The 19,520-nt window shown below is 47.8% G+C and overlaps 1 protein-coding gene across 6 annotated transcripts in view; it reads left to right on the forward strand.

Annotated features, from left to right (window-relative positions):
• RNPC3 (RNA binding region (RNP1, RRM) containing 3) overlaps positions 1 to 19,520 on the forward strand; it is a 143,135-nt gene that overhangs the window by 65,459 nt on the left and 58,156 nt on the right. For all 6 annotated transcript variants that reach the window (XR_003858896.1, XM_029617733.1, XM_029617731.1 and 3 more), the window contains exons 9-10: positions 11,166 to 11,290; positions 11,562 to 11,723. Coding sequence is in view for 5 of the 6 variants with exons in the window: in XM_029617733.1 (XP_029473593.1) it covers positions 11,166 to 11,290; positions 11,562 to 11,723 (287 nt within the window). In the remaining variant the exon portion in view is untranslated. The remainder of the gene's footprint in view (positions 1 to 11,165; positions 11,291 to 11,561; positions 11,724 to 19,520) is intronic.

Below are 19,520 nucleotides of genomic sequence, written 5' to 3' on the forward strand. Positions count from 1 at the left end.
GAAACACAAAATGTTACAGAAAGAGGAAAAAATTGTATTTGTACTAATACAGTATTGCTACAGAGAACAGTAAATGCTAAAGAAAAATGTATATTGGAAACTAAATTAAATATTTGTACAGGAAACTTGTGGATCCTAACTATAAGTGCATTAGTTAGAACATTCATTTATGGATGCTCTACCAACCAATTCAGTACATGTATTTGACTTGGACCATCATTAAATCACAAATGTCTTTGTCACCATTCCACATATGAAACAAAGGTTACTATAGTTTTCTGAAATGTAGTATGTCATAAAATACCACTGCTACCATTTCATTACAAAAATGTTGTGAAACTGGAGATGAAAAAACTATGGGGCGGATTTTCAGAGCCCTGCTCGCGTAAATCTGCCCAAAACCGGGCGGATTTACGCGAGCAGGGCCCTGCGCGCCGGTAAGCCTATTTTACATAGGCCTACCGGCGCGCGCAGAGCCCCGGGACTCGCGTAAGTCCCGGGGTTTTCGGAGGGGGCGTGTCGGGGGGCGGGCCCGAACCGCGCAGCGTTTTCGGGGCGTGTCGGGAGCGTTCCGGGGGCGGGCCCGGGGGCGTGGCTACGGCCCGGGGGCGTGGCCACGCCCTCCGGACCCGCGCGTCCCGGCGCGCAGGAGGCCCGCTGACGCGCGGGGATTTACGCCTCCCTCCGGGAGGCGTAAATCCCCCGACAAAGGTAAGGGGGGGGTTTAGACAGGGCCGGGTGGGTTAGGTAGGGGAAGGGAGGGGAAGGTGAGGGGAGGGCAAAGGAAAGTTCCCTCCGAGGCCGCTCCGATTTCGGAGCGGCCTCGGAGGGAACGGGGGTAGGCTGCGCGGCTCGGCGCGCGCCCGCTATACAAAATCCATAGCCTTGCGCGCGCCGATCCAGGTTTTTAGCAGATATGTGCGGCTCCGCGCGTATCTACTAAAATCCAGCGTACTTTTGTTTGCGCCTGGAGCGCAAACAAAAGTAGGCTATTCGCGCTCCTTTTAAAATCCGCCCCTATATGTATTGCACATGTGTAGTGAGAAAAACTTAACAATGAAAAGTTTACAGTGTGAAACTAGATATATTGAAATGATAAATGCACAATACTGCCAATGGTTGAAAAATTGATGCAGTATATTGTAATTAGAAGTTATAGAAACTTGTTTCCTGTCAATAAGCAGGGTTGAGTTAGTCATGATCTGTGGTAATGTGCCCCCAAGCAACATTGGACGGAACTCTCTCTCCAAGCTAATAAGCTTTCAGCTGTACTGGGAATGCACGGGAGTAGTCCGCATAGCTCCTCAATTTAATTTTGTCTGCACTTCGCACAGATGGTGATTTTGTTTCTCAGAATTTTTTCTTGGGTGTCTTCACCCAAAACTGTACTTTTCAGTGCTACTCTTAACAGAAGGAAAGAAATGTCAAAGAACAGCCAGCGGACTCCAGGCTTGTGCAGCCAGATAATGTCTCTAAACAATGACCACAATCACTGCTACTTATGCCTAGGGCTAGATCATGACCAGGTCAACTACCAACCCTATGGCCACATGTCCCCGTGAGTACAGTGGGCCAGATTGGCAAAAATAGTTCCTCCAATGCTGGCGCAGCTCTCCCTCGACATCAGAGAGTAGCAAAAGTAAGTTCTCTGGCACTAGTGACTCCAGAAGCCATAAGAGTCTGATTACCTCGACGCTGCACCAAGGCACGTTGGACAAAAAGACGAGGAGGCCCCCTAAGGCAAGACACAGGGAGGATTCAAACGCATACAAAGAACATAAGAACATAAGAAATTGCCATGCTGGGTCAGACCAAGGGTCCATCAAGCCCAGCATCCTGTATCCAACAGAGGCCAAACCAGGCCACAAGAACCTGGCAATTATCCAAACACTAAGAAGATCCCATGTTACTGATGCAATTAATAGCAGTGGCTATTCCCTAAGTAAACTTGATTAATAGCCGTTAATGGACTTCTCCTCCAAGAACTTATCCAAACCTTTTTTGAACCCAGCTACACTAACTGCACTAACCACATCCTCTGGCAACAAATTCCAGAGCTTTATTGTGCTTTGAGTGAAAAAGAATTTTCTCCGATTAGTCTTAAATGTGCTACTTGCTAACTTCATGGAATGCCCCCTAGTCCTTCTATTATTTGAAAGTGTAAATAACAGAGTCACATCTACTCGTTCAAGTCCTCTCATGATCATAAAGACCTCTATCATATCCCCCCTCAGCCGTCGCTTCTCCAAGCTGAACAGCCCTAATCTCTTCAGCCTTTCCTCATAGGGGAGCTGTTCCATCCCCTTTATCATTTTGGTTGCCCTTCTCTGTACCTTTTCCATCGCAACTATATCTTTTTTGAGATGTGGCGACCAGAATTGTACACAGTATTCAAGGTGTGGTCTCACCATGAAGCGATTATAGAGGCATTATGACATTTTCCGTTTTATTAACCATTCCCTTCCTAATAATTCCTAACATTCTGTTTGCTTTTTTGACTGCTGCAGCACACTGAGCCGACGATTTTAAAGTATTATCCACTATGATGCCTAGATCCTTTTCCTGGGTGCTAGCTCCTAATATGGAACCTAACATCGTGTAACTACAGCAAGGGTTATTTTTCCTTATATGCAACACCTTGCACTTGTCCACATTAAATTTCATCTGCCATTTGGATGCCCAATCTTCCAGTCTTGCAAGGTTCTCCTGTAATGTATCACAGTCTGCTTGTGATTTAACTACTCTGAATAATTTTGTGTCATCTGCAAATTTGATAACGCCACTCGTTGTATTCCTTTCCAGATCATTTATATATATATTGAAAAGCAGCGGTCCAAGTACAGATCCCTGAGGCACTCCACTGTTTACCCTTTTCCACTGAGAAAATTGACCATTTAGTCCTACTCTCTGTTTCCTGTCTTTTAACCAGTTTGTAATCTACGAAAGGACATCGCCTCCTATCCCATGACTTTTTAGTTTTCATAGAAACCTCTCATGAGGGACTTTGTCAAACGCCTTCTGAAAATCCAAATACACTACATCTACCGGTTCACCTATACCCACATGTTTATTAACCCCTTCAAAAAAGTGAAGCAGATTTGTTAGGCAAGACTTCCCTTGGGTAAATCCGTGTTGAATGTGTTCCATTAAATCATGTCTTTCTTTATGCTCTACGATTTTGATCTTGAGAATAGTTTCCACTATTTTTCCTGGCACTGAAGTTAGGCTCACTGGTCTATAGTTACCCGGATCGCCCCTGGAGCCTTTTTTAAATATTGGGGTTACATTGGCCACCCTCCAGTCTTCAGGTACAATGGATGATTTTAATGATAGGTTACAAATTTTAACTAATAGATCAGAAATTTCATTTTTGAGTTCCTTTAGTACCCTAGGATGCATACCATCCGGTCCAGGTGATTTGCTACTCTTTAGTTTGTCAATCTGGCCTACTACATCTTCCAGGTTCACAGTGATTTCGTTCAGTTTGTCTGACTCATCACCCCTGAAAACCATCTCCGGAACTGGTATCTCCCCAACATCCTCATTAGTAAACACGGAAGCAAAGAATTAATTTAGTCTTTCTGCAATGGCCTTATCTTCCCTAAGAGCCCCTTTAACCCCTCGGTCATCTAATGGTCCAACCGACTCCCTTGCCGGTTTCTTGCTTTGGATATATTTTAAAAAAGTTTTTATTATGAGTTTTTGCCTCTATGGCCAACTTCATTTCAAATTCTCTCTTTGCCTGCCTTATCAATGTTTTACACTTAACTTGACAATGCTTGTTTTATCCTATTTTCTTCAGATGGATCCTTCTTCCAATTTTTGAAGGATGATTTTTTGGCTAAAATAGCCTTTTTCACCTCACCTTTTAACCATGATGGTGATCGTTTTGCCTTCCTTCCAAAAAAGGTGAAACCGTCAACACAGTATCAACCAAGGGATTCCTCGCACTAAACATTGAGCCACCCGACACATTGCGTTGTGTTGTGTTGTGTTGAAACGACTCAAGCAGGACATGCCATCTCTTGTCAACAAATGATGCACTGAAGGTATTCGGAACCAGTGCTTTGACACACTCTGGAGCAAAATCCCAGACCTCATCGAAGCCGACCTTGTCGACATATCCTCCAGCAAATTCACAAAGGAAGCCTCAATTGAAGTATTCAGCTCCTAAAGACATAACTCCCAAGCCAACTGCAAAATCTTTGACTTGCCTGTTCTAGCTTCGGACAGCGAACCAATCTCTCAACCACAACCAATAGAGTCTACTTTACTCATCTCTACCAGCTTGGATAATGATCCTGATCCATATCTGCCGACATCCCTATCCACGACATCTAGGGACTCACAACGACAGAGCATACAATATCCTGTGCTTCTGGGGCATCTGGAGTTCTGTCTCTTTCACTTGGTGACCCGTCACTATACCTACCACCACATATCACCAAGTCACTATCTGTGCCGCAAAGGCCCAAGGTCTCAGACTCCAAACCTTCTGAGTTTGCTCCTCCCACTAAATAATTTCACAAACAAACACCATGTGACTTTTTACCAATCTTATCTTCTTTTGTTGGGGGGGGGGGGGTTAATGTAGAAAAAGCTTTCTTAACCTCCTCTATCACTGTAAAATCCAAAACATCAATTTCAAAAATGTTTTCCTCCTGAAAGCACAATTTTAAAGCACTGAAAATAAAAAGAAAAAGAGGAAAACCTCAGCACACCCACAGAAAATAGCTTTTGATTTCTTGTGGTGCATAGCAATTCAAGCTACCATCACAGGGAAAAAAAAACCCTTTACAGAGCAACACAGTTCACATATTGCGATAATAGAGTGGGTTAAGAAAATTATTTTCTATATTAAAAACTCTAAATATATAAAAAAGAAGATAAGATTGGTAAAAAGTCCCATGGTGTTTATTTGTGAAGTAGTTATTTAGTGATTGGTACACCTGCAGAGTCACATTTGTATTTTGCACTCTTACCACTGCCATCATTGGAGGGAGAACCTATACTGTTTTCTGAAGAGAATTCTCCTCCATTGACCCCAGGGCAACACTGTAAACAGGTGATTGGATCAGATTACTGACGCTGTACATTCCTTCTCATCGCTTTTCCCAGTGCCAGAGCCTCCCAGTTTTCCTTCCATCCACCCGACCATTGTAGCCGTTCCAGAGGAAGTCAGCTTGGTCCCTCTCCCCTGGCTCAGATCCCCACTCCTTGTCTGGAGGAAGGAAACCTACACCTCTACTTACATCTCCATGGAGCCTGCGCAGGTCACCTTCGCCTACTTGATCACTGATTTCACCTGGGGAGTTCCCAAGCTGCTCTGCGGGCATTCCCTTCAGATCCCACCCCAGTGCCACCGGACCACTCTTCCCCAATCGAAGATGTAACATATTCCCATATTGTGGAAAAGATGGGAACAGTGCTTAAAGTGGAAGTTTGAAAAGATCTAAACCCAAGAACAAAAGTCTTGGGTATACTTGCTATCTTGGACATTCTGTCTGAACTAACAGCCTTGCTCATACATAAACTGCTGTACACTGTTTTGATGAAGATGTGGGAGGTCTCCTTTTCTGGACCAACGATGGCCTGGAAACTGGATCTGAAGTTTCACATGAAAAAGACCCCTGAATATGGGGTCGTCCAACTCCCCCACAATTCGGTAATTGTGGAATCATCTATGAAAAAAACTAAGAAAGCCCATTTCCATTCTAACACTCCTCCGGGAAAGGATAACTGATGACTGGACAAGTTTGACAAGAATGTATTCCAAGGAACTGAGCTATTGGACTTTATAACCCAGCACCAATTCTACATGGTTCAGTATATTTATGACTACATCCTAAATCTGAAGCCATTCCTTAGGGAAGAGTTGAGAGAACCTCATACTCCTGTCCCTTTGCATGACCTAGACAAGGTTGTACAGCACTTACTATGTTCTTTTTATGAGGCTTTTGACACTTCTACCCACACATTGGTGGCCTCATCAAATGGCCTAGTTATGGTCCATCCCCATTCACAAAGATGACCTTGAAAAACTGGCTGATCTTCCATGCCTGGGGGACAACCTCATCAGAGAAAAGCTCTGAGAAATGGTGTTTCAAATTAAAGAGCAGAATGTGACCGTTCAGTCCCTATCGACCTCGGGGGACTCTCCACCTAATCTCTGATGGCCTTACTTCTCATACAGGAAGCCTTACAGGTTGTACATCAGTATAGGCTTCCCCCTCTGCCACAGGCAAGACGATCCTCTCAGGGCCAGGTCTCCCACTCTCGCCCCAGTGAATGTCGCCAACAATAACAGCTGTATAAGCCGGCAACCAGTTTTTGATGTCCTCTCTCCCAGCTCTGACTTCTCCAGTGGGATAGAGAATTCTCCTCTTTTTTTTTTTTCTAGCCTGGAAATTGATCACCAGCGACCAGTGGGTGTTGAGTATTGTGGAACACAGATATTGCCTAAGCTTCATTTCACAGCTGCTGGCTCCACATATGATTATTTCTCCAGCCGATCCATCCCAAACTCCTCTTCTGGCCCTCAAGGTTCAGCAGCTGCTTCAACAGAATACAATCTGTGAGGTACCCCTACCTGAAACCCAGAACAGGTTCTATTTGCAGTACTTCCTTATCCCCAAGAAAACTTGGTGGGTCTGTGGACCGTGTTAGATCTCCACACCCTCAATCTCCATATCTGCTGAGAGAAGTTTCAGATGCTTTCCTTGGGGACATCCTTCCCTTTCTGCAGCCCAATGACTGGATGTGCTCGCTGGATCTGAAAGATGCATATACCCATATTCTCATCCACCTGTCCTACTGGTGCTGCTTCTGCTTCAGAGTGGCCGGCCACCACTACCAATACAAGGTACCTCCATTTGGCCTCTCCTCAGCCCCAAGAGTCTTTGCAAAGTGTTTGGCATTGGTTGCCAAACCATCTTAGATGTCAGGAGATCAGAGTTTTCCCTTACCCGGATGAATGGCTCATAGTGGCTCCATCCTGTGTAATTATATACATTCCACTAGGCTTCCTTGTCAACTTTGAGAAGTCACTCCTCACCACTATTCAGAAGCTACAATTTTTAGGGGTGCTCATAAACCAACTCTGTTGAGGGCATTTCTTCCCCCAGACAGCATAGTGAACCTTTTTGCTGGGTGACTGTCTCGCTGATTCAGTCTTCTCAAACGATGGCCCTCAACATCTTCAAGTTTCGCTGTCATTTCGCAGTGGCTATTCACATGGCGCTATGCACACAGTTACACATGCAACAGATCCAGTGGAAGTTGCGCACATAATGAAAGCAGTGCCTACAACCTTGCTACACAAAAATTAAGGTAACTTCAAAGATGGCACAAGATTTGCTGGTGGCTTGATCTGCGCCGCTACCAAACTAGTACCCTGCTGCATTCACCTCCCTCATCAGACAATCCTAGGCATGAATGCCTAACTACTGGTTGGGGGGCTCAGCCTGGTCCGTTCAGGATGCAAGGTCTTTGGTCAGGGCTGGTGAGTCACCTACAGATCAACCTGTTGGAGCTCAGAGCTATTTGCCATACCCTTCATGCCTTCAGCTATGTTTTGCAAGGAAAGAACATCATGATCCAAACAGACAATCAAGTAGCAGTGTATTCTCCTAGGTCAAGCAGGATGGTAGTTCTCACACATGAGTGACATCATCGGAACTTTGATCTCAAAGATTCTAGAACTTTCAGCATGCCCTACTGAGCATCTGCAACTGTAGTGACAACCCTGCCCCCTAGTCACTCAGTCTTTTTGTTTTTGCAGAGCTGTTGTGGAGCCCGTTTTTTTTCCTCAGGAAATGTTTTTTCGGTATTTAGCTTTGCTCTTTCCTTACAGTTTGTAAGGGATTTTTTTTTCTAGAGCTGCAGCTTTTTCTTCTGGTAATTTTGTTCTTGTTCCAACTGTCTGCCAGCCACATGGTGGATTCTCCCCTATGCAGCCTGGCATAGTCTTCTGTAGGTTTTGTAATTATATCCTCTCCATGCTTTGTTTCTCTTTTTCCACAGTGCTGACAGGACTGGGCTATGCAGTCTGTCGGTGATCCGTGTAAGCTGCTGAGCCTGAGTTCTACCCGGGCTGGAGTTCCATAGCGGCTCACCGATCACTGGGCATCAAAGGATTCAAGACAGTGGAGGGAATCGAGGACCATACTGTTCCTGTTGGGGGAGAACTAGTCTTCCCCATGTATCAAGGAACTCGTCTCCACAAACAGGAGCCCTGGATGATGTTGCCTCCCATCCTGCTTGTCAGCCTTGGCAATGTAATCACTCTGGGAGAGAGGGTGAGTGGAGCCTGGGCTAGCAGCTTGCTGTCACACTTCTGTGCCATGCCCATGAACAGTTGCCTGTGCACAGCTGTGACCAGTGCACTGTTCGTCCGATGCATCGATGTTGGGACCACATCGGGTACAGGGCCCATCTTCAGGTACCATGGTCCCCTTGATGCCATCGAGGTCGAGCTGTGCTAGTGCCCATGATGCCACAGTGGCCTTCGGCGCCATCAGCATCTGTGGAACTGGAGTCTCTCTGCACCAATTTGGGCATCGAGGCCTTGCTGATACGCTGCCCTCGTTGCACTCGATGTCACTGTGCCCTCGATGCCATGGTACCTTTGCACTTGATGTCACGCTGCTTTTGGCTGAATCCCTTGGCACAGTGCCCTCTATGTCTTGGTGCCTTCAGGACACTCGATACCTCAGTACTCTCCCAGCACTTGGTGCTCTGGTGACCGCGGTGCCATTGATGCCACTGTGCTCTTTATGCCCGTGCTGTTCTCAATGCTAGCGGGGCCATCAGTGCCTTCCAAGGTGCATGCATAGCCACCCTAGGGGCTGGCAAGGTCGAAGTGGTGAAAAGAACAAAAAACAAGACTAATGCCTTGTGGTTATGCTAGACCGACTTCCGTTTTGATTTTTATGGTCGAATTGGTGGCAAGCCCTCAGTACTGTTAAGGGCATAACATTGATACTATGGCAGCCCTCGCTGCCGTCGAGGGCATTCCCTGAATGCTGTGCCTCCCCCCCCCCCCCCCCCCAAATAGGTCATCGGGAGCTGGGGCTCATTTTCAGCATGGCCTCAAAGCCATCATGATGGGGTGCTGCCCCGATATATTGATGCCCTCAAGGCCATCGAGGTGTGGGGCCACCATAGAGGCCTTTTGTTAACACCTTGGCTACATCGAGCCCTGTTGACCACTGGGACTCTCTGAAACCCTGCATGACCCAGCAGCCCAGGGTGGGGGGGGGGGGGGCAAAGGCTCTTGGCCTTTTGCAGATCAAGTGCAGGGGTAGCCATCTACTTGGTACCCTGGTGCACCTGTCTGCAGTAGCCCGGTGCCCTCGGGGCTCCTATGTGGTGTTCACTGCAGAGCACTGGGAGGCTCAGAGCTGTCCCTCCAGCTGATGATCCCAGGGTTGGAGATCCCGCCAAAATGTGCACACCATCAGTATTCATGGTCGCTAGCAAGGCTTTCGTTGGCCATACTGCTTGCGAGGCCGTCTGGTGACTTTGTCTGTCAGAGTTCATCTGAGTGCCATACCAGCATATCGCATAGAAGAGGATAGACTCCCCGTCTCTCTCCATCCTTTGGTATCCGGGTTCATGAAAGGTCTAGTACGACTTTGGCCTCCTATGATAAAAACCCTGGTGCCCTGGGACATCGATGTGGTCCTCACTGCTCTTATGAGGGCCCCTGTTGAACCATTCAAGTCAACCTCTAAGTATCGTATCTGGAAAGTACTCTTCTTGGTTGCAGTAACATCCACACGCTGAGTCAGTGAACTTAAAGCACTAGTATATCTTCCACCTTATCTACAGCTCTTTCATGACAGTGGTGTGGCGAGCGAACTCTAAGCTTCTCCCAAAGGTAGTCTCTACTTTCCACTTGAACCAATCTATTACGCTTTCCACCTTCTACCAAAGCCTCATGCCCATCAGGGTGAAAATCTTCCAAACGATTGTAAACCAACCTAGTGTACTATAAATGTCTTGCACATTTTTACAGGAAGTCCCTGCCACACTTTGTCACTTATGACCCTAACAGACTGGGAATAGCAGTATTCAAAAGAACTATGTCAAATTGGATAACTTGCTGCATCCAGCATTGCTACATGGCAACTGACTTTACCCTACCAGGTCCAGTAAGAGCCCACCAGGTGCGCACGACGGCAGCATCTATAGTGTATCTGATGATCATGCCCATTGAAGACATTTGCAAAGCTGCCACATGGACCTCTGTGCATACCTTCACCTCCCACTACTGTCTGGACACTTTGGCTTCCAAGGACGGTGCAGTGGGCGCGATGTCTAGCAACACTCAATCACAGTAGTCAGCTCTCCATAGTGGTGTCCAGTTTGCAAAAAAAAATAAAAGCACTTAACAGAGCTAATTGGATATTTCATCGCTACAGTTCTCAGCTAGGGACTGCCCACAGATCTTGGCTAATTTAATCCTACTTATCAATAGATAAAAACAAATTTGCTTACCGTAAATGGTGTTTTCCGTAGATAGAATGGATTAGCCATGAGATGCCTGCCCTCTCTGGATAGCAGACCATTACTTCCCATATTGCTTGTAATGGACTGAGGAGCTATGCTGACAATGCCCACGCAGGAACTCCTGCGCACACCCAGTAGAGCTAAAAGCTCTATTAATTTGGAGAGACAGTTCCATCCAATGATGCCAGATCATGGCTAATTCATCCTGCTATTTACAGAAAACACTGTTTATGCTAAACAAGCTTGCTTTTCCCCAATCATCTCCTGGCATAAAGAACACTGTTAACCATTGTTTAGATAGGGTTCAAGAATATGCAGTTTAGTAATAAGAATAAGTAGATACTGCATCCTGAATAATTGTAGGATGTCATACGAAAACATTTCTGGTCTCATTTACGATATAATAATGCAAAAAGATCTTCAGCCATAGGGAACAAAATTCCAACCTTGTGTAGATTGATTTCACAGGAATTCATTTATTGTAATCATAGTGTAAAACAATAGTGAATTAAGGCTGCTGAGGTACTCATAAATGAATATCCTGGCTTTTATGCATTCATTAGAGCCAAGAATAGCCTGTATAATTGTCTATAATGCAAGTGTTTGAGCACTGTAAATTTTGAAGTGTGATACAATGCCTTATTTTTAAACAGCAATGCACACCCTACACTATTACCGTCAGATGTGTTTGAGCAATCACAGCAGCCAGGTCCAAAGAAAATTGAGTTTCATATTCCTGCAGACATGCCAGCAGCTCTGGAAAATGAACAAAATAACGGTAAGGGACATTTAACATGTCTTTTGTTTTAGAAGTTGGAATATATTGGGGGTTTTTCAATGTCTTTTAACACTAAAGCCTAAAAGAGTGGTTGTGGGAACTGATATAGTTATTACACTTCACATCTCATGCTGATGAATTTGTCCTCAATTTGTTACTGGTTTTCATAATGCTGGTTTCCCATGGGACTTGGGAAATATGTTGGAAGCATTTCTCTATTAATGAAAATAAATGTGTATATTGAGATTTGTTCTGCATACTACATTTTTAGGGTTATATGCTACCGCTGAAGAAATAATCACTGTAGGATTTGGAAAAATCTACCCAAGTCTCATTTTCACTGATAAAGAAGAGAGCGAAGATGATGATGATGAAATGCCATCAGAATTCATCTCCAGAAAAGAGCTGGAAAAAGGCCGCATTTCCAAAGAAGGTGTCATTTTTCAGACTAAAGTGTGATTCAAAAAGAATTGTAATTCACAAGCATATTTTGTTCATCTACTTTTGAAACATTGAGGCTAACTTTCAAACAGTTCCATATGGCCCCATATACACGCATATATGGCAGTGCAGAGATCTACTATGGTATTTGATAACTTGCACGTATCAGGTACATGCAGATTATAAAATACGCATATGTCTGTCTATGCACGAATACTTGCAATGCGTTGAAAGCATGTACTTTTCTACCTAAATATAAACCTACATGCGAAAAAAATACAATTTGCTCACATAAAACCCTGATTTATGGAGGAATTTTTCAAAAAGATTTACATGCTTAAAATTGGGTTTTACGCACGTAAGTGGGCTGTTGAAAATTTCTGCAATATATACCATCAAATTATCAATAGGTTTTACACATGCATGTGCATTTTAAGATGGTAAATTTTCAAAATGGTGTGCCGGCGCACATGTGTGCACGTTCATCGGCCTGTGCCCAGGGATGCGGCTATTTCCCTGTATGTACCCGGATCAGTCCAGACAGTGGGTTATGTCCCCCCCTTCCAGCAGATGGCGTCAGAGAAAACTTCAAAGGGTGCTTCCATATAAACCAGTGCACCCTCTGTTATCCTCCAGTATTCTTCTGACTCCAGCAGATGAGAGTGGCTGAACTCTAGTTCCCCACTAAGACTTCTGAAAAGCTAAATTTTAGTGCTCTTTTCTCTATTTTCTATCTTTTCATGGATCAAGGTTAACAGAGGATAGTAAAAAAAATAAATAAATAAACCCAGGGAAAGTTCAGACCCTTCTCTAGGGCCCAGCAATCTAACTTGCAGGAAGAGCTGTTTTTCAGTCTCCATTGCTGTATTTGCAGGTTAGATTTGTTAGCTCTTGGGTGCAAGTTGGTGGTCCAACCTCTCCCCCTTTTCCTCCGAGCCGACCTGCTTCCCTGAGAAGTCGCTTTGCCTCGGGGCAGCCTTCACAGAGACGGGACATTCCTCTGTGTGGTATTAATAGCAATTCAGGCAGGTCGGGGAGAAGGAGTAGTGCGGCAGAAGGGGTTTTTCCCTGCTCCTTGCAGCCACTCACCAGTGATTCGTCGGTGGCTCAGCTCATAGCTCCATGCCGCGGTCCTCAAGGTGCTGTGCGTGCGGAGAGCCCGGTTCCTGGCTGTCCCGCAAGGGGATCTGCATGAGATGCCTCCCTGGTGGGGAGGGTTCCTCGCGGCCAAAAAGACCAAGCAGGTTTGCGCGCCTCGATGCACGGAGGCCGGCCCCGAACCCGCCCAGTGCGAGAACGGCGGCCATCTTTGATTCGGAGCCGACTGCTCCAGAGCAGCCAGGGGACGATTCTGACGCCGGTTCTTCAATGCTGCCACTGATCCTGACCCCTGTCAATCCCCTGGAACCTTGTACACCCGCAGGAGCCCCCCCCCCCTTCGGTGCCTCCTTCTGGACCACTTCCATTTTCGGCGGATTTTGTGCTTTTAATGCACAATGCCTACCTGGCCAGAATGGGACAGCAGCAAGATCTAACAGGGCCTCCTCCTCCTAAGGTGAGCAGGATGGCTGATCCCCCTGGGGCCTCTGGGGTTCACCAAGGTGCCTCTAGGGTCCGCGTGGTCCAACATACTCCGGGAGGCCTGGCTCCTCAAGGCCCTCCCCTGGACCCAGACCTGGATGAACTCTCTCAGATGGAAGGGGATGATCCCCGGGTACGTCTCTTCCAGAGGGATGAGTTGGACCCACTCATCCCATTTGTCATGCAGGAATTGGATATTGAGGATCCACAAGACCTCCAGGGCCTTCTCTGCCAGCTAAGAAGGGGGACCCCTTGCTCTCAGGTCTGTGTCCACTGTCGAGGTCTTTTCCTTCCCATCCTACGCTACTGCAATTGCTGTCCTGGGAATGGGATTCCCCTGAAGCCTCCTTTAAGGTGGGTAGAGCTATGGATAAGCTATACCCCCTCCCAGACGACTTTCTAGAACTCCTCAAGGTTCGCAAAGTGGACATGGCGGTGTCTGCAGTGACGAAAAGCACTACCATTCCGGTGACGGGAGGTGCTGCCCTACAGGATATGCAGGATAGAAAGCTTGAGGTGTATCTCAAGAGAGTATTCGAGGTATCGGCTCCGGGCATCAGAGCCGCAAGCTGTAGTTCCCTCACACAACGGGCAGGACTCCGGGGTGTCCAACAGTTCCTCAGTACTCAAGAGCTGTCTCCTGCCGAAGTGCAGGAGGCTGACCGCCTGGAGGCTGTGATAGCGTATGGGGCAAATGTGCTATATGACCTGCTCTGAGTTCTGGCCAGGTCTATGGTTTCAGCAGTCTCGGCCAGACGCCTCCTGTGGCTCTGCAACTGGTCGGCGGATTCCTCCTCCAAGACCCAGTTGGGCTCCCTACCCTTCAAATGGAAATTGCTCTTTGGAGATGATCTGGACCAGATTATCAAGTCACTCGGCGAGAATAAGGTCCACAAGCTGCCGGTGGATCGGCCGCGGGTGGTTACACTAGAAGCCATTTCCGGAGCCAAAAATGTTTCCGTCAACCAAGAACCAGCTGCCTCTCGTCCGCCCTCTTCGCGTTCCCAGTACTGGTCTCATTCTTTTCGTGGCCGAAGACCGGCCCGGGATAGTCTTCCCCAGGGGGCGGCTCCCAAATATTCACAATGAGGCCGTGCCATCCCACTCCTCGGTCCCCAGGATAGGGGGACGTCTCTCCCTCTTCCACAGGGAGTGGGTCAAGATTACCTCTGATCAGTGGATCCTGGATATTCTAAAGCAGTGGTCCCCAACCTTTTTTGCACCAGGGACCGGCTTCAAGCAAGACCATTTTTCCATGGCCCAGCAGGGCGGGGTGGGGTGGGGCAGGGGTGGGGCTTTGGGCATATGGGGGCGGGGTTATGGAGGGGGTTGGATATTAGTGCACACTTATCATTTAATTATGACATTTATAATGTGAATGTGACTCAACTCACCATAGGTTCTCACATGCATGACACACTGACCCATGATCATCATGGGGCTAGATGTAAAAGTACAGTTTGCATCCACGGGAACCCCCTGACCCACAATAATGGATGTAAAGCAGAATTATGACATTCCCCATACAACTCACCCTACAAAAAAGATATTCTGGTTTTGGTGCCATCTCAGTAACAGCAACTCAAACTCCTTCTACTTCCAGGCTCTATAGCCCTACTTATGAAAAGACAGCAGTTTACCACCAATGCATGTCCTCTTGAGAAAACACAACAAATAAGACCAATACAAACGCTTATGTGCTAGTAAAATATCTCATCTCGGTAACTGACACAGAACCAACCTAACATACTCCCAGGATCTGTAGTAATGCACATAAACTAATCCGCACACAGTTACACCTGTATTATGGAATACACTCAAACAGGAGCAACCCTATCTATGAAAAGGCAACACTACAAATATTAAATCAGGTCCTAAAAACCAATACACCTCTTATTAGGAAAACAGAACTAGCAAGCAGCTATAGATCCCCAAACAGAAATAATTGTAAAACTATACTAATAAGCAGAATAAATGTTTCAAAACAGCTATGAACAGAATAACATCCAACAATTAAAAACTATTAAACATTCTCCAAACACCAATAAAATATTTCAAAAAAGCAGACATCACATAATTAAAATGGCAGTCAATCAAGAAAAATAAACTTAAAAAGCCAGCTTTACTTACCCCCTCCAGCAGCTCTCCTACTCCCCTTCCATGCAGGCCGTGGTACACACCAGAAGCAGCAGTAGAAGCTAAGCTCTATATGGTCCTCTTCCTTAGTGCCCATGTGTCTCTCTCACACACATACACACACTATACCAGTCATGCCCCCATGACCAGTTTCTGTCTCTCACACACCAATCATCTCCCAAACAGTCTTTGGCACACACACAACAGTCACCTTCCTGAACAGTTTCTCTCATGCCATACACACACAGGCTTCCCACTCCCATGTTCTACTTACATATATGGGCTTCTCACTCTCATAATCACTTTCTCTGTCTCTCTCTCTCTCACACACACACACACACACACACACACACACACACACACACACACACACACACACACACACACCAGTCTCTCACTCCCTTACTTGTTCTCTCCACATGCACAGGCTTCTCATTCCCATAATCACTTTCTCTCTCACACATTCTCACACACACACACGCTTCTCACTCCCATGATGTCTCACACCCAGGTTTCTTACTCCCATGCTCACTCTTCACATGCACAGGCTTCTCATTCCCATAATCACTTTCTTTCTCACTCACTCACACACATACACACACACACACACACACACACACACACACACACACACACACACAGGCTTCCCACTCCCATATTCTCGTTCAGATATACAGGCTTCTCCCTCCCATGCTGTGTCTCTCACACACCAGGTTTCTCACTCCCATGCTCACTCTCTTCACGTGCACAGGCTTCTCATTCCCTGAATCACATTCTCTCTCTCACATTCACACACACCAAACTTTTTCTCACACACACTGTCACCTTACCAATCACTCTCTCTCTCTCATGCATGCACACACACACACAGGGTTCCCACTCCTATGCTCTCTCTCACATAACCAGGCTTCTCACTCCCATGCTTTCTTTCACAAACCCCCCCCCCCCCCCCCAACACCAGGCTTCTTGCGCCCATGCTTTCTCACATACCCAGACTTCTCACTTCCATGCTTTTTTTTCTCTCTCTCACACACACACACACACACACACACCAGTCACCTCCCTGACTGTCTCACACTCTCACATACACATCAGTCATCTCCCTGAGCTATCACTTTCATTGTCTCTCATATACACACACATCAGCTCTCTGACCAGTTTCTCTCAATCACCACAGGCCGGCTGGCTGCTTCTCTCTCTTTTTCACTCACTTCCTCTCCCCCCCCCCCCCCCCCCCCCCCCCCACGCGAGCACAAATGGTTGCTGCAGCAGCCTCCTCCTCCAGCCCCCAGCAGGCCAAGAAAGAAGAATCCCATCGGCCTCGGGAGGCTCATGCTGCTGTCTCCTTTCCCGATTACCGTCTGCTTTGATTGCTTGGGGGCCGATGCTGCTGCTGCCGCCGCTGCTACTTTTCCACGTGGCACAGCCTTTCTTCTTCCCGCGCACCGCTCTGTGTATCACTTCCTGTTCCGGGACATGGAGGGTGGGGGGGCAGGCGCGGGAAGGAGAAAAGGCCAGCTGCAGGTGCCACTGCTTCTTCTATCACCACTGCCGTTCCCACTGGGCTTGAACGTACTGATAGCCCGGCGGCAACGGCAGCAGGGAAGGAAGAGCAGCGGGAGAGACTGGGAGCACGCGACACACCTGCCAGTGCTTGGCGGCACCGCGGACCGGCAAAAAACCCCCAACGGCCCGGTCCTGGTCCGCGGACCGGTGGTTGGGGACCCCTGTTCTAAAGCACGGTTACATTTTAGATTTTGCTCGTCCTCTAAGAGACAGGTTCCTCTTCTCTCCCTGCGGACCACCACAGAAACAACGCATAGTACACCAGACACTCGACAGGCTCCTGGCTCTCGGAGCAATTCGTCCGGTTCCTCTGACCAAAGTGGGAACTGGCCATTACTCCATCTACTTTGTAGTCCCAAGAAGGAGGGCTCCTTCCATCCAATCCTGGATCTCCAGATGGTCAACAAAGCCCTCAGGATACCACACTTCAGGATGGAAACCTTACGCTCAGTGATAGCATCGGTACACATTGGAGGATTTTTGCCCTCCTTGGACCTGACGGAGGCTTATCTCCACATCCCATCCTCAAGGCGCATCAGCACTTCCTTCGCTTCAAGATTCTGGGACAGCATTTTTAATTCCAAGCCCTGCCTTTTGGACTGGCGACAGCTCCCTGGACCTTCACCAAAGTAATGGTAGTAGTGGCGGCAGCCCTCAGGAGGGAGAAGAATCCTGGTTCACCCCTATTTGGACGATTGGCTCATTATTGCAAAGTCCCTGATCCAGTGTCAGCAAGCAGTAGACATAGTGTTGCATCTCCTTCAGTCCCTCAGATGGGTGGTCAATTTCTCCAAGAGCAGCCTAGCTCCATCTCAGTCCCTGAACTTCCTAGGAGCACACTTCGATACAGCTGTGGGCAAGGTACTGCTGCGTCCGGATCGGGCCCAGGCTCTCATCTCCCAGGTGAAGCGATTCATTTCGCTCTCTCTTCCTGCAGCCTGGGATTATCTTCAGGTTCTGGGCACTATGACTTCTACTATCGATCTGGTACCTTGGGCTTTTGCGCATATGCGTCCTCTGCAGAGAACCTTGCTTTCCCGCCTGAAACTGGTTTCTCGGGAGTTTCAGGCCATCCTCCCGCTGCCAGAGAGGACCAAGGACAGTCTGGCCTGGTGGCTCAATCTGGTCATTTGTTAACAGGAATAACCTTGGAGGTCCCTCAGTGGGTGATTGTCACCACAGACGCCAGTCTCTCCAGTTGGGGAGCGGTCTGTCAGACGAAATCGGCACAGGGGACGTGGACGCAGTTGCAAGCTTCCTGGCTGATCAATCGCTTGGAGACCAGAGCGGTACACCTGGCGTTGAAGCAGTTTTTCCCCCTAGTCCAGAGTCAGGCGGTTTGGATTCTGTCAGACAACACAACAGTAGTGTATATCAATTGTCAAGGGGGAGCAAAGAGTCATCACGTTTCTCGGGAGACGGACAAGTTGCTGGCCTGGGCGGAGGTCCATCTTTCCTGCCTAGCGGCCTCTCACATAGCAGGAGTGGACAATGTTCAAGCCGATTTCTTGGGTCGTCAACGCATAGATCCCGGAGAGTGGGATTGAGCCATCAGGCCAGACTGTCCTTGGTCCTCTCTGGCAGCGAGAGGATGGCCTGAAACTCCCGAGAAACCGGTTTCCAGCGGGAAAGCAAGGTTCTCTGCAGAGGACGTATATGCGCAAAAACCCAAGGTGCCAGATCGATAGTAGAAGCCATAGTGCCCAGAACCTGAAGACAATCCCAGGCTGTGGGAAGAGAGCGCAAAATGAATCTCTTCACCTGGGAGATGAGAGGTGGGCCCGATCCGGACGCAGCAGTACCTTGCCCACAGCTGTATCGAAGCAGTGGCACTTCTATTCAGTCGGTGGGGGTCTCCCCACCTGGACCTGATGGCCACTCTATGGAATGCCAAAGCTCCGCGAATCTTCAGCTGCAGAAGAGAGCACGGCGTGGAGGGAGTGGATGCCTTAGTCCTTCCCTGGCCGCAACACATTCTCCTCTACGTGTTCCCGCCACGCCCCTGGTGGGAAAGGTGATCTGAAGAGTAGAGAGTCACCGCGGTCCAGTAATTCTGGTGGCACCAGAATGGCCACATTGGCCATGGTTCAAGGACTTGGTCAACCTCGCAGTGGACGGTACACTTCACCTGGGACATCTACCACGCTTACTGCGCCAGGGTCTGGTATTTTTCGACCAGGCAGATTGCTTCTGTCTTGAGGCCTGGCTTTTGAGAGGCGCCGGCTGAGAAGACAAGGAAACCCGGAGGCCGTGATTTCGACCCCCCTCAAGGCTAGGAAGACCTCTGTCCATTGCCTATGTCCGAGTTTGGAAGGTCCGAGACCTGGTGTGGTTCCGTACCTGTCTCGCCGCAGAGCGCCTCAGTGGCTCAGATACTGTCGTTCCTGCAACAGGGCCTGGAAAAGGGATTGGCCTACAATTCCCTGAGGGTGCAAGTGGCTGCCCTCGGTTCCCTGATCCATCACCGGGAGGGAACCTTTCCTCTCACCAGGACATCGTCCGTTTT

The sequence above is a fragment of the Rhinatrema bivittatum genome, chromosome 10, assembly GCF_901001135.1.
Source record: "Rhinatrema bivittatum chromosome 10, aRhiBiv1.1, whole genome shotgun sequence".
In the NCBI taxonomy this organism is placed as follows: Eukaryota; Metazoa; Chordata; class Amphibia; order Gymnophiona; family Rhinatrematidae; genus Rhinatrema; species Rhinatrema bivittatum.